This window comes from Neoarius graeffei, chromosome 11, assembly GCF_027579695.1.
Source record: "Neoarius graeffei isolate fNeoGra1 chromosome 11, fNeoGra1.pri, whole genome shotgun sequence".
Taxonomy (NCBI): Eukaryota; Metazoa; Chordata; class Actinopteri; order Siluriformes; family Ariidae; genus Neoarius; species Neoarius graeffei.
The window spans coordinates 73,212,149-73,233,946 of record NC_083579.1 but is presented as its reverse complement, the minus strand read 5'-3'; the positions used below and the strand labels follow the sequence as shown (position 1 = coordinate 73,233,946).

The window sequence follows — 21,798 nt, the reverse complement described above, 5'->3', positions numbered from 1 at the left end:
TCAGGCCGAAAGGGACTATGAGGTACTCATAGTGGCCTGTGGTGATGTTGAAGGCCGTCTTCCACTCGTCCCCTCTGCTGACACCCGTACCCGATCTACCTGCATGGGCTCGATGGACGAGGCGGGTGGTGGAGAGGGGTTGAGGTTGTGGCGGCTCCTCTCTCTCCTCCGTTGTTGGACCTGCGCGTCAATACAATTGGCAAGGTCCATCAATGCTGGAGAGGTCCGACGGCAGTTCCCGTGAGACGAGTTCATCCTTGATGGCATTGGATAAGCCATGTAGGAACGCGTCGACCAGGGCACTTTCGTTCCAACCGCATGATGCTGCCAACGTCCGGAACTCGATGGCATAATCCGAGGTAGACTGGGACCTCTGCCTCAGCTCCATGAGCTCTCTTGCCGCCTCCCAGCCGGACAGAGAGCAGTCGAATGTTCGCCTCATTTCCTCAGAGAATTCCTTGAAGCTGGAACAACAGGGCGCGTCAGTGTCCCAGACCACCGTCCCCCATTCCCTGGCCTTGCCGGTGAGGAGTGTTATGGTATAGGCTACCCGGGAGCGTTCTGTGAGGAAAGCCAGAGGTTGAAGCTCCAAGATCAACAAACACTGTGACAAAAAAGATCTGCAGGTACCTGGTTCTCCACTGTAGGGCTGAGGCGAATGGAGTCTTGGTTCGTGGAGAGCGGCGGTGGCGGGAGGTGAAGAAAGAGATGGCTGGGCAGGGGCACGCACGGCTTGGGAGTGCTGGAGTTGTGTGGCTAGGAGGTTGAGTGAGTCAGACAGGGTGGCCAGGTTCTGAGTGATCTGCCTGAGTTCCTGTTGGTGGGTCCCAAGGAGGGCTCCCTGCTGCTGCATAGTCATTCTCAGATGGTTAAGTTCCACTGGATCCATGTTGGCCAGAACATACTGTTAAGGGTGGCGAGATGTGGTGAGTTAGGATCCAATAGCAGAACACAAACCAGAAAATCCAATGAATAAAAAATGATTTAATTAAAGTCCAAAAAGAGTCAACAAACAAAAATAGCAAAAACAATCCAGACAACAATGAAGTACACAAAGACAAAGTGCTAATAAGAAAAAAACATGAAAAATAGTTCTGACAAAAACTGGAGACAGGAAGCAAAAAATGGCACAGAGATGACATGAGAAACAGACAAGACATTCTGGCAAAGTCCCCTTCTGAGAACAGCCTATTTATACACAGCAGAGCAGACCAGGAAGTAAATGCTGGCAAGATGGAAGTCCTGTCCCGGATCCAGATTGCGCTGAACTGGGAGATAGTAAATCTCCGGAGTGGAAGTCCGGGGTGGATCATGACAAAAACAGTCATTTTCTCACCAGTGTCTCTTTTTCTTTCTCTTGAAGTTAATAATTAAAAAAAAAAAAAAAAAATATATATATATATATATAGATAGATAGATAGATAGAGAGAGAGAGAGAGAGAGAGAGAGAGAGAGAGAAACCAGAATGCACAAAGTCCTCCGTCCCTTAATGGAACAGTTTAAAAAGCACTTGACACTTGGAGACTCCTTCCAAAATACCGAAAAATAGCCTCAATGAGCCTGGAGCTCATAGCAGCCAGTGTTGTTGTGTGTGAGTTTGAAATCTGATCAATCCTGTAGGAGGAGGAGTGATTTTCGTGAAACTGCACGTGACCCCTGTGTAGCCGCATCCATGGCAGGTGGCACCACCTGGTGAACAATTCTTGTCTTGCCTTTAGAGTCTTCTGGGTGAGTTTCAGTGAAAACGTCCCAGAAGTTTATGAAGAGTAGCATTTAACGTGACGAATCACCCAAAAATTTCAGACGCCCATAAAATTGTAAATATGACAGGTGGTGCCACCATCTTGACAATTTTTATCCATACCAACCTGGGAAACATTCCATTATGAGTTTGATCAAAATCTGATCACTCCTGTAGGAGGAGTAATGACTTTCATGAAATTGCACGTGACCCCTGTGTAGCCGCATCCATGGCAGGTGGTGCCACCTGGTGAACAACTCTTGTTGGGATATGTCTTTCAAGTCTTCTGGGTGAGTTTCAGCGAAAATGTCCCAGCAGTTTACAAAGATTAGCATTTAATGTGATGAGTCACCCAAAAAATTTCAGATGCCCATAAAATTGTAAATATGATAGGTGGTGCCACCGTCTTGACAATTTTTATCCATACCAACCTGGGAAACATTCCATATGAGTTTGATCAAAATCTGATCGCTCCTGTAGGAGGAGTAGCGATTTTCGTGAATTTCGTGATTTGACCCCTGTGTAGCCGCATCCATGGCAGGTGGCGCCACCTGGTGAACAATTCTTGTCTTGCCTTTAGAGTCTTCTGGATGAGTTTCAGTGAAAATGTCCCAGCAGTTTATGAAGAGTAGTGCTTAATGTGATGAGTCACCCAAAAATTTCAGATGCCCATAAAATTGTAAATATGACAGGTGGCGCCACCGTCTTGACAACTTTTATGCACACCCACCTGGGGAACATTGGATGTAAATTTGATCGAAATCTGATCAATCCTGTCGGAGGAGTAACGATTTTTGTAAATTGTGGATGGACGATAACGACAGATGACAACGGATGACGGATGCATGATCGCATAAGCTCATCCAGCCTGGCCTGCGGCCGTATGAGCTAAAAAACCGTCTCATCGTATCAAAAATCACGCTTTTTAAAAAATATATGTTTATATGGAATGTCAGTGCTGCATTGCTGCTATAGATATGATAGCATACTAAAAGAAGCACATTAGTAGCCCGGCCCAAACCGAACCCTGCCCAACCCGTTCAAGACTGCTGTCTGTCCTGGTTCCCCGTTGGTGGAATGACCTTCCCATTGAGATCAGAACTGCTGACTCCCTGACCACCTTCAAGCACAGACTGAAGACTCAACTCTTCAGGCTGCACCTCTCCCCTGCTTCCCTGCCCACTGTGTAACTGTGTTTCGGTCTTGACCAACCCAAGCTGTGTACCGTCTAGCCCGGGGTTAGCCATTTTGAGTTCTCTCTTTAGTTGTACTTTATATGGTTGGTTTGTTTCCTTGGCTGTTTGAGTGTTGGGATTTCAATAGAATATTACACTCGGTATTGCTGTCACTTGTTCAGCTGGCACTAGAACTTTCTTGTCTAGAAGTTTAGCACTTCATGTACCTGACTTTTGCACTCGTTGGACGTTGCTCTGGATAAGAGCATCTGCTTAATGCCATGTAATGGAATGCAGTTAGTACAGACCTGTGATTTGAACTGCACTTTTGTCAGAGCTGCTGTTATAGAAAATGAATTAACATCTTCTGAGAAATCAGAACCAATCATTTGACAGCAGACGACTGTCAACTGTACAGTAGACAGGTTAAATTAGAAATCATAAATGTTTCAGACTTTTGATTTCTTTAACATTATAATTCACTTCTAGCTCTTAGTTATAATTATTTCTTTTCCTGTTTCAATTTCTTTCAAATTATTTCTTCCCATTATTTATCATATTTTCTTCATTGATTGTCATTTTTTTCTTTTTGTCTTGCAATACATCACCTCCCGCCTAGATTAGTTCGTTTAATATCTGCGGGTTGGTGTTAACTTGTAATTATATTGTATATTTTGTTATAATACATTTGAACTTGAACTTGAACAGTGCTGTGGTAGGTTTAATTTAATGCCAAAGTGCTCATCAGGATAAAATACTCTTGTGTGAATAATTAACCCTTTGAGGCAAAACATGGGTCAAAAGTGACCCGGCTGAGTTTTTATCTTCTATATATTTGCAATAAATTAATTCCATCATTCAGTATTCAAGGTATTCCTCAATTAACTTGTTTTGGATCATCATACATCCTTATTTTATTTTTTCCTTTCTTACTTTTTGAATAAAACCATTTTTGTATCACTACCCTTCTAATGCACAACATGGGTCAAAAACGACCTGCATTCATTTTCCAGGTTATTTCATGTATGGCTGAGTGTTTCTATGATATACTTTTGAAATAAATTCATTTTGTCGTTTACTTTTCCAAATATGCAGTAAATATCTTGTTTTTGTTTGGCACAAATCATCATTTTTATTTCTCCTTTCTTAAGTTATGAACAAGCACAGCTTTTGTAATTCCAGTTTACACACATGGGTCAGAACCGACCCGCATGTATTTACTCCAGCGTTTGGTGGGAACTGTGAATTGTGCTTGTGTCGGACATTTCACAGCTCAGCACAGCGCCCTTTGCCCACCTAATACATGTAAGTAATATTTTTCAATTGTTCTAACATTACCTTAGAAAAAAATTGATTATGTTTCGGTTACCTTGAGAGTGAGTAGATTACTTGTCAGAAAGTTTCAAGTAATTACTATTAGCTACCGAGCTGTTGACATATTCTACTTTAGTTAGCTAATTTTATTGTAGTTAATAAATAAATAACTGGCCCCATTCACTGCTAAAGTAATTACTTGAAACAAATTATTATTATAGTAATAAGACATTTAATTTTAAATCACACTTGGATGACCCATGTGTAGTAATATAAAAAGTATTTTTGTTCATAAAGTAGGAAAGAAAAAATTAAATTAATGATTTGTGGTAATTAAAAACAAGATATTTAAAGAATACTTGGAATATTCAATCATGAAATAAATTGAGGCGGCATGGTGGTGTAGTGGTTAGCGCTGTCGCCTCACAGCAAGAAGGTCCTGGGTTCGAGCCCCGGGGCCGGCGAGGGCCTTTCTGTGTGGAGTCTGCATGTTGTCCGCGTGGGTTTCCTCCGGGTGCTCCGGTTTCCCCCACAGTCCAAAGACATGCAGGTTAGGTTAACTGGTGACTCTAAATTGACCGTAGGTGTGAATGTGAGTGTGAATGGTTGTCTGTGTCTATGTGTCAGCCCTGTGATGACCTGGCGACTTGTCCAGGGTGTACCCCGCCTTTCGCCCGTAGTCAGCTGGGATAGGCTCCAGCTTGCCTGCGACCCTGTAGAAGGATAAAGCGGCTAGAGATAATGAGATGAATGAAATAAATTGATTTCAAAAGATAGAGCAAAGAAAAACTCAGTCAGCATGAAATAACCTGGAAAATGAATGCGGGTCATTTTTGACCCATGTTGTGCATTAGAAGGGGTGTGCATATGTTTTGCATCAAAGGGTTAACAGTTATTCCACGAAATCGAGTTGTACATGGGCTGATAGCTGACGAGGCACGTAGCGCCGAGTCGGCTATAATCCATGTACGATGAGATTCAGTGGAATAGTGATTTTATTCTATCCACATTCACTGGATTTTGAGAAACAAACAGAGCATTTTTATTTTTTGCAAATTTGATAAATAAAAACTTTACACAAAACATCCGACAAAATCATTAGAATGTAAACAAACTGGCGAAACGACAGGAGCAATTTGTGAAAAATGCTGTAATAATAATAATTCTTGAAAAAAAAAAAAATATATATATACACATACAGGGCTCGGAATTCGTATATTTTTTCACCAGCCAGCCGGACTAGTTCCGTTCCAAAGTAACTAGCCAAACAGAAAATCAACTCGCCAAAATTTGTTCATGTATGAATTTTACTCAGGGTGAAAGTGACTTTTATTTCTTGCCGGTACTATTATTTTGAGTCATAGTGTGAGCGCGCGCAGCGAGCACCAAAAAATACACCTAATTATTTATTATTGTCTACTTATCAAGCATTCACTAGGACTTCTTATCACTCAGTCGTACTAGTATAGTACTTTTTTTATCACACTATCACTCTTTCATCCACCTGTATCAGTTTTTGATTATAAATAAATTGCAAACATCATTTCAACAACACAATCGTTTTAATAAAAAATTTTTTTTAGCTGAACAGTTGAAAACTAACTTTTCATTTTGGACAGTCTGTCTACTAAAACACTTTGGATACCAGCTGCGCACGTTGGCGCAAGATGGTTAAGCAGTGGGCTATGCGCACTATCTCGCACGTTGTCTGTCGAGTGAAACACGGAAGGAATTCACTCCAGACATAATTCAGAGACAGGTCAGAACGAATTATATGCAATGCATATTGAGGAAAGCGTGTTGCTTTTGGTAAACTGACGTTAGCAGGTGTGTTGTTATGCTGAAAGTGCATTTTTTTTTCAGAGACAGTATATTTTTCTTTCCGGTACGGCCAAATCTTTTAGTGGTACGCCGGACCGGCCAGGACCAGCTTACTTTCACCCCTGATTTTACTTCTGTCAAAAATAACACAAAAGAGAGTAGTTACCATTGTTCATGACTAATGTGCATTTATTTCAAGAACCGGAGTATTTTGATACTGTTGTTAAATACATAAATAAGAACAACACAGAGCACCGTAATATAATATCAACAAATAATAATATATTGGACTTTTTTCCCTGGTCTGCAGGTTGGGATGTCTGTAAACCAAATCGGGATGCTCTTTGTCTAGCATGCGCTTCATGAACATTCATGGATATTATCCAGTTTGCGGGCATCAGGGAGCCACTATCAATATGCGGGAGACTCCCGGAACTTCTGGGAGACTTGGGATGTCTGTTATATGCATGCGCAGGAGTGAAAAAACTGACAGCCTGACCGTCCTGCCAATAAACACATCGATTAACACAGACACGGCACGCGCTTAATATGTGGCGGCTTTAGATAACGGTGTGTCTGAATCTTCGCTTCATATATCTTTTTTATTTTCAACTAGCCAGCCGGGCTGGCTAGTGACAGGAATTACACGCCAAATGACAAATTAAGTCGCCTCGGGCAACCGAACCACCGCGAATTTCGAGCCCTGATATATATATATATATATATATATATATATATATATATATATACACACACACACATATATATATATATATATATATATACAGTATATATATGGGTCCGTCTCAGAAACTGGTCTCTCATTTGGGACATTATGGTCAAAAAATTAATTTTCTAATTTTACTATTTTTTTTGCATTTACCTAACACTCAATGTTTTTTTGTCATGTTTAATAAGAATAAAGATCGCATCTTGCTTTATCTGGCCTCCACTGTGGAACATTTTTTTGCTTACAATTCAAATGCTTTTGTAAAATTGATTTTCATATAAAATAACTCCATCATGAAGAATTAAAGCCCCTCCTTCACAGATGAGTGAAAATATTGAATAAATTTCCTCTTTTTGATTGCTTGGGTTAAAAATGCCAAGTTATGATGACTGAATTGATTATTCACTTAAATATGAATAATATGATACAGTTTGGGTATTTGATATGGCGAAATAGGACACGATGGAAAAATCAAGAACACACCGGAAAGATGAGAATAACGGCGGTGGTAAAAGAACAGCGACTGTACCGGCTGAAGGTCGCGCGGGTTTCTGCTGCGGCACGCAAACAACGGGACATCACTGATGGAGCGGGGGCAGGGCAAAATGACTGGCCGTAGATTCTATCAAAAGTTCGATCTAAATTGACCATGGTTGCAAAATATTGGCCAAAAATACGCAAACACTACGAAATATGAAAGTCAGATGAAAAAGAAACATTCTATTGCCTTATACTGCAAAACTAAAACAAAATAAAACTGTCAAAACTCACCTTTTCAGTGATAACGTCCGAACAGATCACCCGCGTAACAGAAAGACCGCAAATGGAAGCACGATCAACTTCTAACTGTTGGAGTGGAAAATTCCATTCTACACATGCAAATTGTTAATGTGTGTCCTTCCCCGCACACAAATAACACGCTACGGTAAAAAATAGACCACAACTCATTTTATAGCTCAGAAATTCATACAAGACCAGCTACCATTGTAACATATTCTGTAAGAAACATATTCTATACCTAACTTTCAGCTTTCGTTTTAAAAAACAAAATCGCAAATTTATAACTAAATTTTTATATGGCGTAGTGATTTTAAGTTACTACTTTTGGTGAGGTCGTGACCTTGACCCTGAGGCTTTCCATTTAGATCAAAACACACGATCGTATTGGGTTTGGGTTTGCGGAAAATGGAGTTACAACGGTGATCAAATATTTTGCATGATGTTTTATTACGGTTATGATTATTCTGTGAGCGCACCAATCCTTAGGTGTATAAAGTTACAACTTAAAATAAAATTAGTGATAACTGTAGACTTTTCAGTGGACTCCAACCTTTTTAAGGGAATGCGATGTAGTCAACCATTTATCATGTCCCAGATCAAGCCGCCATTTTTCCACAAATTTGCAGAATTTTTGCCAAATTCTGAATATTCACATCAAAGATTTAGTTTTATCTGTATTATTTTTTTCATAATTTTATCTCATCTCATTATCTCTAGCCGCTTTATCCTGTTCTACAGGGTCGCAGGCAAGCTGGAGCCTATCCCAGCCGACTACGGGTGAAAGGCGGGGTACACCCTGGACAAGTCGCCAGGTCATCACAGGGCTGACACATAGACACAGACAATGGTCAATTTAGAGTCACCAGTTAACCTAACCTGCATGTCTTTGGACTGTGGGGGAAACCGGAGCACCCGGAGGAAACCCACGCGGACACGGGGAGAAATGCAAACTCCGCACAGAAAGGCCCTCGCCGGCCACGGGGCTCGAACCCGGACCTTCTTGCTGTGAGGCGACAGCGCTAACCACTACGCCACCGTGCCACCCCTCATAATTTTATTTAAAATTAAAACCAACATCACCATTCAAAACTGTATAGTTTATTGACTGTGAGTATATTTAGTAGGGTACCCCCACAGTACCCAGTTTCTGAGACAGACCTATATATATATATATATACAGTGCAATGCAATAATGAGTACACCCCCCCTGAAAAACGACATTTTTCACAGCATTAAAATGAACACAAACAATATGTCCCAAACAGTTCCTTGATGATGTTTATTGCACTATGTTCTTACATTATAACTCAAGCAGAAAGGTGAAAAGATGCCTTAAATTACATATTTTTCTGTTTCCGTGAAAGTGGGGTGGAGCAAAAGTGAGTACACCCCACAACAAACTCAATTACATCCAGTACATTTAGTACTTTGTATGGCCTCCATTATTTGCAATGACAGCCCCAAGTCTCCTTGGCATGGAGTGCACAAGTTGACAACATTTGGCTACATCAATCTTTTTCCATTCTTCAAGGATGACATCTTTCAGAGCCTGGATGTTAGATGGAGAGTGATGCTCAACCTGCCTCTTCAGTATTCCCCAAAGATGCTCTATAGCAGGGGTGTCAAACCTGATCCATAAAGGGCCGTGTGGCTGCAGGTTTTCATTCCAGCCATGCAGCAGCACCCTGATTTGGCTTATTCAATCAACTGACACACCCACCCTTTAATCAAGGGTGGGTGTGGCTGCAAGTATTTGACTGTGTGAAGACAGTTCAGTTGATTGAATGAGCCAAGTCAGGTGTGCTGCTGCATGGCTGGAATGAAAACCTGCAGCCACACGGCCCTTTATGGATCAGGTTTGACACCCCTGCTCTATAGGGTTCAGATCAGGTGACATACTTGGCCATGGAATCACTCTCACCCTGTTCCTCTTCAGAAAGTCAGCAGTGGCCTTAGATGTGTGTTTTGGGTCATTGTCATGTTGAAAAATGGCACGATGACCAACGGCCCGAAGTGATGGAAGCATCTTAGCTTTCAGTATAGAGCAGTACATTTGAGAATTCATGATGCCATCAATGAAATGCAGTTCTCCAACACCCGCAGCACTCATGCAACCCAACATAAGAACACTACCCCCTCCATGTTTCACTGTGGGCACCATGCATTTTTCCTTGTACTCCTCACCCTTGCGACGCCAGACTGTTTTGAAGCCATCAGTTCCAAAAAGATTGATTTTGGTCTCATCACTCCAGAGTATAGAGTCCCAGTAGCCTTCATCCTTTTCAGCATGTGCCCTGGCGAACTCTAGACGGGTTTTTTTGTGACTGGGCTTTAGGAGAGGCTTCCTTCGGGGACGACACCCATGCATGCCATTCCGCTGCACTGTATGGCATATTGTGTCACGTGACACATTCACTCCAATTTCAGTCTCTACTTCCTTAGATACCTGTTGTGCACTTGCATGCCGATTTTCCTCAACTTTTCTCATTACAAGCCGCTCCTGCCTGGGTGTTAATTTTCTTGGCCGGCCTGTACGTCTCTGTACTTTGGCTGCAGTTCTATCTGTCTTGAATTTTTGGATCACTTTTGCAACCGTGTTCTTACTGATAAGTAAGGCTTTACTGATCATCTTGTAGCCCTCACCTCTCTTGTGTAAAGCAATAATCCGCTTTCTCAGATCCAGAGACATTTCCTGGCCATGAGGTGCCATTGCTGACAGCAGGAAATGGGAAAGGGTGGTTTGCTTTAGGTAACAGCCTTTTGTAGCCAACTGCCTAATTAACACCTGTGTAATGACTAATTAGACTCACCTGTGGTTAATTGTTTGTTCAGGTCCACATTGGTAGCCTAAAAAGTTGCTTTACTCAGAGCCCTTCAGTGGGGTGTACTCATTTCTGCACCACACAAATTTCACTAAAACTGAAATAAAAATCATTTAAGTTATATTATTAGCCTTTGTTTTGAGTTCAAAAGCTCAACAGAACCTGTGTTTAACTTAGTGTGGGAACATTTTGGAAATATATCTTTGTGTTCCTTGTCATATTGTGTGAAATGTTACTTTTCAAAGAGGGTGTACTCATTATTGCATTGCACTGTATATATATATATATATATATATATATATATATATATATATATATATATATAAAACCCCGATTGCCAAAAAGTTGGGACAAAGTACAAATTGTAAATAAAAACAGAATGCAATAATTTACAAATCTCAAAAACTGATATTGTATTCACAATAGAACATAGACAACATATCAGATGTCGAAAGTGAGACATTTTGAAATTTCATGCCAAATATTGGCTCATTTGAAATTTCATGACAGCAACACATCTCAAAAAAGTTGGGACAGGGGCAATAAGAGACTGGAAAAGTTAAAGGTACAAAAAAGGAACAGCTGGAGGACCAAATTGCAACTCATTAGGTCAATTGGCAATAGGTCATTAACATGACTGGGTATAAAAAGAGCATCTTGGAGTGGCAGCGGCTCTCAGAAGTAAAGCTGGGAAGAGGATCACCAATCCCCCTAATTCTGCACCGACAAATAGTGGAGCAATATCAGAAAGGAGTTCGACAGTGTAAAATTGCAAAGAGTTTGAACATATCATCATCTACAGTGCATAATATCATCAAAAGATTCAGAGAATCTGGAAGAATCTCTGTGCGTAAGGGTCAAGGCCGGAAAACCATACTGGGTGCCCGTGATCTTCGGGCCCTTAGACGGCACTGCATCACATACAGGCATGCTTCTGTATTGGAAATCACAAAATGGGCTCAGGAATATTTCCAGAGAACATTATCTGTGAACACAATTCACCATGCCATCCGCCGCTGCCAGCTAAAACTCTATAGTTCAAAGAAGAAGCCGTATCTAAACATGATCCAGAAGCGCAGACGTCTTCTCTGGGCCAAGGCTCATTTAAAATGGACTGTGGCAAAGTGGAAAACTGTTCTGTGGTCAGACGAATCAAAATTTGAAGTTCTTTATGGAAATCAGGGACGCCGTGTCATTCGGACTAAAGAGGAGAAGGACGACCCAAGTTGTCATCAGCGCTCAGTTCAGAAGCCTGCATCTCTGATGGTATGGGGTTGCATTAGTGCGTGTGGCATGGGCAGCTTACACATCTGGAAAGACACCATCAATGCTGAAAGGTATATCCAGGTTCTAGAGCAACATATGCTCCCATCCAGACGACGTCTCTTTCAGGGAAGACCTTGCATTTTCCAACATGACAATGCCAAACCACATACTGCATCAATTACAGCATCATGGCTGCGTAGAAGAAGGGTCCGGGTACTGAACTGGCCAGCCTGCAGTCCAGATCTTTCACCCATAGAAAACATTTGGCGCATCATAAAACGGAAGATACGACAAAAAAGACCTAAGACAGTTGAGCAACTAGAATCCTACATTAGACAAGAATGGGTTAACATTCCTATCCCTAAACTTGAGCAACTTGTCTCCTCAGTCCCCAGACGTTTACAGACTGTTGTAAAGAGAAAAGGGGATGTCTCACAGTGGTAAACATGGCCTTGTCCCAACTTTTTTGAGATGTGTTGTTGTCATGAAATTTAAAATCACCTAATTTTTCTCTTTAAATGATACATTTTCTCAGTTTAAACATTTGATATGTCATCTATGTTCTATTCTGAAAAAAATATGGAATTTTGAAACTTCCACATCATTGCATTCCGTTTTCATTTACAATTTGAACTTTGTCCCAACTTTTTTGGAATCGGGGATGTATATATATGTTCTTACCATCAAATACTTTTATTCCATATTTTGTTGCTTTTTTAAAAAATTTTTTGGGTTTTGTTTATGAGTAGAGTTTTTATTTAATCCTCGGTTGCTTCAGCAACACGTTCCGCTATTTTATTTTTCTCTCCTCACAGTATATGAGCTGATATCCTAGTCGTAGAGTAGCCAATCAGAGCGTATGATTGTTCATATCCAGTGATTGTTCATATCCATATCCAGTGGATAGAATAATAAAAGTTATTCTGTCTGAAACTCAATGAATACAAAACATCACATTTTTGTCTAGGTTTTTGGATAAAACTATCCTCCATTCAATTGCATAAAACTCCTCTCAAACCTCATTTATGGCTACAAAAGCTAAAATAAAGCTCTATTCCTATGTTCCCAGCTCCAGAAAACAAGGCTGCATTATAGTTTGACTAATTGTAGACCTGTATTGTCAAGACTTTGTTCAAAGAGCGTTAACCAAAGCAACAAAAACCCATCTTCACATCATGTCATGTCAACTCTGTGGCTTTTTCAACTCTGTTGCCACTCACCAGGAGACGGCGGCTCCGTCTTGCTCTGTTTCTTGCCATCAGCAGCAGGGCAGGAGTCAGGAGGAGGCTCCTCTCCTCTCTCCACCTTACACTCATAGGCAAACAGATACTGGATGTAGTGCTTCTTCAGAGAGCTAGCAGAGTTGCTGGACATGCCTAAACCGAGCGTGGAGGAGAGCTCGCGCCATTTCTTATTCTTATTCACCTGCCACAGAAATGATACCGAGAAGAACATTTATGTTATAGGATCCAACCCCAGCCTGGGATACATCAATAAACAGAGGAAGATTGTGTGCTAAGATTTTACCATGGCCAAGCCACCCAGCTCCTTTACAGCCATGTAGAACTTGCACAGATCCAGCTGTTTTTTGCCCACGACAGGGAGGTGAGGGACTGGTGTCCCCCTGTCCTCCATGAAGGACAGATAGCGATCCACCCAGCTCTTTCTCTCTGGCTCGCTTCCCATTTCGTACAGCCGAGAAACCTTGTCATTCGTTGTGGGTCCAGAGCCTGACTTCTGAAAGTGTGGGACAGAGACAGAGAACTCACGTCATTATGGAGCTATTAAAAGAACATTATAAATAAAGATATCCATATGTTATGGCTATCTGTGATTAAAATGTACAGTAGCAAGAAATGGACTGTGACATGTAAGAAATCGATGATCCCTTCAAATCAGAGCACAATCATTTTCTGATGGACGTTACAATCAGTCATTACAGTGGGTTATGTGTAATGTAAATCTGTAAAAGAATAAGAAAATTAATTTTGAAATAGAATAAGAAATAAAGAATAATAAAAGTAAAAGAAAATGAAAATAAATGCAGAAATAAAATAAAACTCAAAGAATAAGAAAATAAATAAAAATAAAAATAACAGAAACTAGGAAATCCAGGGATTATTATTTAATTTATTTTCTTATTCTTTTATTTGCATTTATTTTCTTATTCTTTATTATTTCTGCATTTATTTTCTTATTTATTATATATTTTCTGCATTTATTCTCTTTTATTTTCTATTTATTTTTTATGTATTTTATTTTTCTTATACTTTCACTTTTATTTATTTTCTTATTTTTTATTTATGCATTTATTTTCTTATACTTTTGTTTTTTTTTTTACTTTTACAAAAATTTTTCTATTTATTTTTTATTTCTGCATTATTTTCTTATTTCTTACATTTTTCTGCATTTATTTTCTTATTTCTTTTATTTTTTATTTATGCATTTATTTTCTGAGACTTTCATTTTATTTATTTTCTTATTTTTATTTCTGCATTTATTTTCTTATACTTTTTTTTTTACTTTTACAACATTTATTTTCTATTTCTTTTTTATTTCTGCATTTATTTTCTTATTCTTTAATTTTTATTTATTTTCTTTTTATTTTTTTAACATTTATTTATTGTTGTATTATTGTCACAACGCTTATGATACATCATGCCACTGAAGCAACCGACTGGATTATTTTGTGAATTCACAAAATGAACGCATGCTGTGCCATTATGGTGGTTTAACGTTAAGCTAGCTAGTCAGTGAAGCTCCACCTGACATGCTAGCAAACTCTTTTCAAACTTGAAATCATATTGTGTAGCTAACGCTACTAGAAAAGAAAGATTTCTACATTCTGTTTATTTGGCAAGATTATGCTAAAGCATATTTCTGAAAGGGCTTCAGATAAGTTAACGTTATTCATGTTAGTGTAACTCCGTTTTTACATGCTAACTAACAGTGTCCAAGTTAACTAGCTATGTGTCAATGTTAGCCGTGGACAAGGCTACGGCAACTTGGCGGGCAAATCCATAGAAAGTCATGTGACTAACCAGACTGCATAGCTACGTTTGCAATGTTATCGCTAGCTCTAAAAGCACAGACAACTTCGCTGCAAGCTTTCTCTTGGAATAAAACGTTTATATACCTCAATATGCTTCCGCAGGTTGGATGGCGAGTTTTTGTTGGCTGTGATGTGGTTCGTTTTCGGCAAACAAAGCAAACATTTAAAACGAAACGAATCTTTAATCCTTTCAGAAAACTGAAACATGGGTTCATGGGCCATGAGTGCGTGCGTTCTCCAGAAGAACCGCCTCCTTCCATTCCGCCATCAACTGATCGTGTTAAATAACGCTGCTGAGAAATCACTGAACTTGATTTTATACAGTCTATGGATGTGACGTGATCCTAGTGATTACTGATAGGCTGTCTCAGTGTCACCTGCGATAAAAACAATCACGTTTTTGAAAAGAAAAGAAAAAAACATCCACTTTCAAAGCTGCTTCATAGTAATGAGTAACGAGGACCTTGATAGAAATGTCATGGAGTGAAAAGTACGATATTTGCCTTTCAAATGTAGTGAAGTTAAAGTCAGAAGTTTCCAAAAAAATAATACTCAAGTAAAGTACAGATACTCAAAAAGTGTACTTAAGTACAGTACTCAAGTAAATGTACTTCGTTACTGTCCACCTCTGCATAAATCTCTATACATCACTTGTGATGAAATCAATGAATCGTTTTGATAAATTTGGGTACTTTTTGTTTGTGAATGCGTTGTTATAATAAAAAGAAAATCACATGTTGGCTTGAAGATATGAAGTTTGTCTTCTGGTGTTGAAAAACTTGCATTTTTCATATGAAATACATTGTGGATCTGAGTGACGTATTTCCCGATATTTCACTCCGATGACGTCACTCCCAGTGTTTTCCCACTGAATAGATGAGCGTTGTCAAAATTTTCGCTTCACTCACTCATGATATATAGATTCCTTACTCCAAGATAAACTTCACATCTTTGAATGACCATGTGATATCCTCTGTGTATACGGTGGCAATAAGGATCACCATGATGCCGTATCTCTTCTTATGTTCTTATGTTGCAATGCTTTGGAATGCGTTAGTGCTACTCAAACGGGATAAGATTCACAGGCATACAGTATGTTTGTTAAGTAATGTGAGAAGCCATGGCTTAATGGTTAGAGAAGCGGCTTTGGGACCAAAAGTTTGCCGGGTCGATTCCCTGGATCAGCAGGAATGGCTGAAGTGCCCTTGAGCAAGGCACCTCACCCCCAACTGCTCTCCAGGCTGCTCTGGGTGTGTTGTACATCGCTCTGGATAAGAGCGTCTGCTAAATGCCAGTAATGGTAACGTTAAAGTAAAAAAGGACATAATTATGCTCGATACATGGGATAAGTGATCTGTGTATAAGTCACAATATACGGTATGTACACCAAAGGTTCGATGTGTGCTACAGACACCTGATCTTTAAAGGACATGGGACATGGATTTTTTCTGGGTATAATTATGTCTAAAGGACATAAGAAATGCCATCTAAATCAGTGCAGGGCGTCAAAAATGTGAAAATCATCACATTATTCAACTTTTTTATACATCAGCGTAAAACAATGATTCGTTAATTAGCTAGGTGGTCACGTGACCCGTGACGTCACAAAAACTTTCCAAGCAGCCAGCGCTTGGGAATCTAATGTAAACAGGTTACCGAAATGGACACCATCGACAGTGACATTCCCGATGTTTCACAGAGATGTGAAGTTAGACCCTATCAATTCGAACCGATAGCTGGAAATTCACATGAACATGGATCTTGTCTTTACTCTGACGGGTCAGATGATTCTGAGAGTGAGAGTTCATTCAATCCCCATGAAACTGAAAGCGGTCGGCTCGATAACACTTCCTGGTAAGTTAAAAACAATTCTGCTCAAAGGCTAATGATCTGTTGGAAGAAGTATTATTTTTGTATCATACATTGAAAGTTCATCGTAGATCTAGCTAAAGTCCGTTGCAAGCTAGTTTTTTTTTGCTAATATTTTTCGAGATTGATTGAGATACAATGCTTCCAGAGTCCGAGATGAAAACATTCAAAATGGCGAAACGCCATCACACAGCCAACAACACTACGCCGTTTGGCGAAAGAGATGAAAATTAAGAAAAGTTAAACAAACTTACCAACATAACTTAACATTTATTTAAATGTCCATTAATGTTACAGGATTTCTTGACTGTCTCTACAGTTGTAGGAATGTTAGGCCCTGTATATTATGGCACTATCACTGCCTCCATGAACCCGGCTATACGGCCTCTTAAATTTGGCTTGGCAATTAATATCGCTCAGTACCTGAGTATTAGGCCGAATCCCATTTCACCCCTTGGACCAACCCCTTGGCCCTTCCCCTCCATTTTGCGCGTTCACGTGAAGGGGTAGGGGTATCCCAATCCCAGTTAACGCGGAGGGGTAGGGGAAGGGGTAGGGCTTCTGTACCCCTCCAAACGGAGATTTTCCTGGAGCTGACTCCGAACGAAGGGGTTTGAGTGATTTCCCACAATGCCATGCGGATTTCAGCGAGATTTCATGCGGATTTCAGAAAGATGGCGGTTCCCGCGGCGAAAGATTGTCATAAATGTATTTTCTCCATTATTTACGTGTTTTAAGTTGTTATCCAGAGGAAACACGCCGCTTGATTCGCTTTCGAGCTGAGAATGAGCAGCGATTTCTGAAATCCAAGCTGCTGCTAAAAAGCTTTGGGAGTGAGTATTGTTTTCGGTTGCTTTACTGCGTACGTTTTGTTCTGTTATTCTCGCTTTTATTGTTTACATGAGTGTTTTGACACCTCATTCTGTCGGATGTGGTGCACGAAGCGCCAAAGATATCCCATTCAGTGGTGTTAGTTAACAAATCACACCCTGCCAGCAGAGATTTCTGTTCTGGCTCTGACTGTAGCGGCTGGTCGCAGCCAATGACGCATTTGGTCGCGTTTTGCTAACGTAAACGCTGACGGAGGTACGCGATGACGAATGCGATCGTTGAAGGGCTATCCCAATACGTAAGGGTTGAATTTCAAGCCCTATCCCTTGTAGCTCAGTTTCAAGGGGAAGGGCCAAGGGGAAGGCGGAGGGGAAGGGGGAGGGGTAGGGGTAGAAATTAGAATTGGGATTGGGCCATAATGTTGAAAGAATCCTCAGTGAAATGGTCCGAACACAGTTTGTGGGAAACAGTAGGTGCAAAGTTTTTTTCTACGGCAGTAGTGAGCCCACACTTTCCTCAGCTTCGGGTCCTTGGGGAATGCAAAAAAACTTACTCCAGGGCATTTCCCATTGGAATTATTGCAACCATAAGCAGCACAATACACCATGATGTTCAATGTACGTTAAAGACTATAAAAACAATTTTCTTGTCATTCACTTCTCCATTCATCTATCCGCTTGTGCTGTGCCCGAAAGTTTTTGTGACGTATGATCACGTGACAGCGGCTCTTCCGGTTGTAAAATATGCATATCGGAGCTCGAGCAGAAATGCCATATAATCATCACGAATATAACGATTTTGCTGAATTTAATAGATGATTTTGTATTTGTTGATGCAATTAATTCATATTTTTAATGGAAAGAAACTGATATAGCGTGCATTTATGTTTCATGTCCCATGTCCTTTAATACGAACTGATTGCTTTGACCTTTACTATAAGCACCTGTTGAGTGAAGCTTGTGCAAGCTGCACTTGATCATTAATAATTTACATGCCCATAACATGTAGTCTGTACCTGTGCTAGGAAATAAGGGCACTAAAACTCCAGAGATGAATTACATTACGCCATTTCTCCAAGTAAAGCTTTTTTCACTCCAAAATTTCCATCTGCTTTTATTTCACACATAGCCACTGACTAGTGTTTAAGAACAGCTGTTGTGTGCTTTTCTAGCTTATAACTTACAGCAGACGTTCTGAGCAAAAATAACTTTTCATATTTACTTCCTGCTTTGCATATTTTGCTTACTCATAAATACAAACTGTAAACTCATTGTTATTTTATTGGAAGTGCGTACTTACAGTGGTGCTTGAAAGTTTGTGAACCCTTTCGAATTTTCGATATTTCTGCATAAATATGACCTAAAACATCATCAGATTTTCACACAAGTCCTAAAAGTAGATAAAGAGAACCCAGTTAAACAAACAAGACAAAAATATTATACTTGGTCATTTATTTATTGAGGAAAATGATCCAATATTACATATCTGTGAGTGGCAAAAGTATGTGAACCTCTAGGATTAGCAGTTCATTTGAAGGTGAAATTCGAGTCAGGTGTTTTCAGTCAATGGGATGACAATCAGGTGTGAGTGGGCACCCTGTTTTATTTAAAGAACAGGGATCTATCAAAGTCTGAGCTTCACAACACATGTTTGTGGAAGTGTATCATGGCACGAACAAAGGAGATTTCTGAGGACCTCAGAAAAAGCGTTGTTTATTCTCATCAGGCTGGAAAAGGTTACAAAACCATCTCTAAAGAGTTTGGACTCCACCAATCCACAGTCAGACAGATTGTGTACAAATGGAGGAAATTCAAGACCATTGTTACCCTCCCCAGGAGTGGTCGACCAACAAAGATCACTCCAAGAGCAAGGCGTGTAATAGTCGGTGAGGTCACAAAGGACCCCAGGGCAACTTCTAAGCAACTGAAGGCCTCTCTCACATTGGCTAATGTTAATGTTCATGAGTCCACCATCAGGAGAACGCTGAACAACAATGGTGTGCATGGCAGGGTTGCAAGGAGAAAGCCACTGCTCTCCAAAAAGAACATTGCTGCTTGTCTGCAGTTTGCTAAAGATCACGTGGACAAGCCAGAAGGCTATTGGAAAAATGTTTTGTGGATGGATGAGACCAAAATAGAACATTTTGGTTTAATGAGAAGCATTAAGTTTGGAGAAAGGAAAGCACGGCATTCCAGCATAAGAACCTTATCCCATCTGTGAAACATGGTGGTGGTAGTATCATGGTTTGGGCCTGTTTTGCTGCATCTGGGCCAGGACGGCCTGTCATCATTGATGGACCAATGAATTCTGAATTATACCAGTGAATTCTAAAGGAAAATGTCAGGACATCTGTCCATGAACTGAATCTCAAGAGAAGGTGGGTCATGCAGCAAGACAACGACTCTAAGCACACAAGTTGTTCTACCAAAGAATGGTTAAAGAAGAATAAAGTTAATGCTTTGGAATGGCCAAGTCAAAGTCCTGACCTTAATCCAATCGAAATGTTGTGGAAGGACCTGAAGCGAGCAGTTCATGTGAGGAAACCCACCAACATCCCAGAGTTGAAGCTGTTCTGTACGGAGGAATGGGCTAAAATTGCTCCAAGCCGGTGTGCAGGACTGATCAACAGTTACCAGAAACGTTTAGTTGCAGTTATTGCTGCACAAGGGGGTCACAGCAGATACTGAAAGCAAAGGTTCACATACTTTTGCCACTCACAGATATGTAATATTGGATCATTTTCCTCAATAAATAAATGACCAAGTATAATATTTTTGTCTCATTTGTTTAACTGGGTTCTCTTTATCTACTTTTAGGACTTGTGTGAAAATCTGATGATGTTTTAGGTCATATTTATGCAGAAATATAGAAAATTCTAAAGGGTTCACAAACTTTCAAGCACCACTGTAGCTGTTGCATGGCACAGCCAAAAGGACTCGATCACTCAGCAGACAGCATGCACAGTAGCACAGTGAGACAAAGCGCTCGTCCTTCAACTTTTAGTTTGAATGTTGTATTTAATTAAAGATCATTTAAACTAATGGAAAATAAAACTGCAATGAGTTAATGTAATCAGTAGTCTGATTGATATGCTGGACGTGTTCCGTTATTACGTTTTAATGAAAAGTAATCAAGATCGCACAGCAAAGCAGGAAAAGTTGATGGTTCATTTAATGCAGCTGTGTTTAAATAATAGTCACTGGATTTGTTCACAGCAAAAGAAAATGGCAAAAAAAAAATATCGTACGCTCGAACTGCAACATTCACTTTGTAGGAATTCACTTTGGAGTTTATTTTGGCCACAGACTATGTTTTAGAGGAGCAACATTTCAAATTGGAATTAATTACTCACTGTAATTATAATGGAAGAAAAATTACTGTAATCCGATCCACTGACCATTTGGATTTGGATGACGCACATGGCACAGAAGTTAACAACAACTAGAAGGTCAAACGGTAGAGTGCATACCTCCACCAAGCCACACATCATCAACATCAAAATCAGTTCACTAGGTTCTAGGATAATACTAATGCTGTACACCAAATTTCATCAGAATCCGTTCACTACTTTTTGAGTTACGTTGGGAAAAGACAAAAATATCCCGGATCCATATACGGTACATATCTGGATTTGCATCAAAATTTAATCAATTCTTCTTTGGCCCATGGCTCACCTTTTCTCCAAATTTCATCAAAATCCGTTCACTACTTTTTGAGTTACGTTGGGAAAAGAAAAAAAAAAACCATTCTGGATCCGCATACGTATCTGGATTTGCATCAGAATCTAATCCAGGGGTCGGCAACCCTAGGCACGCGTGCCACAACTGGCACGCCGAGGAATTTCCAGTGGCACACTGACGATGATACATAAACCTAATTATTCAACACATTAAAAATGTTCAAACGTTATCTTGAACTGTCATTGGCTGTTGCATGGCGAGCCTGCTCTTTTAGCATGACCACACAACAATATAGCGCCCCCTCCCCATATTTCTCACGAGACGGGCCCACTTGATGCAGCAGTTGCGCTAAGATGGCAAAGAAGCCGATAGTTCGGGCTTTCCTCTCCTCGTGGACCAAAGAATATGGGTTCGTTTCTCAGAGGGACCGTGTTGTGTGTCGAGCATGCAGTGTTAAACGTCATTTCAAGGCAAAGCATGAAAAGACTTTCAAAGATCAGGCAGATAGGGACGAATCAATCTCACGCGCAGTGTGCGGATATGGGAAGCAAGCCCACACTTTAACAGTCTTTACCTCAGCTAAAAACAATGCCACTGAAGCTAGCTATATAATTTCTCACTGCATAGCTAAACATGGAAAGCCATTCACAGACGGTGAATACATTAAGGAGGCCTTTCTCTCCGGCTCGGATAGTCTTTTTGAGGGGCTGCCAAATA

The 21,798-nt window shown here is 40.2% G+C and overlaps 1 protein-coding gene across 1 annotated transcript in view; it reads right to left on the bottom strand.

Moving 5' to 3' along the window:
- The window catches only part of LOC132894622 (AT-rich interactive domain-containing protein 1B-like), a 657,256-nt gene that overhangs the window by 50,106 nt on the left and 585,352 nt on the right, over window positions 1-21,798 (bottom strand). Inside the window, exons 12-13 of the mRNA XM_060934699.1 lie at window positions 13,177-13,386; window positions 12,870-13,074 (exon numbers count right to left, since the gene is read on the bottom strand). Coding sequence (XP_060790682.1) covers window positions 12,870-13,074; window positions 13,177-13,386 — 415 coding nt within the window. The remainder of the gene's footprint in view (window positions 1-12,869; window positions 13,075-13,176; window positions 13,387-21,798) is intronic.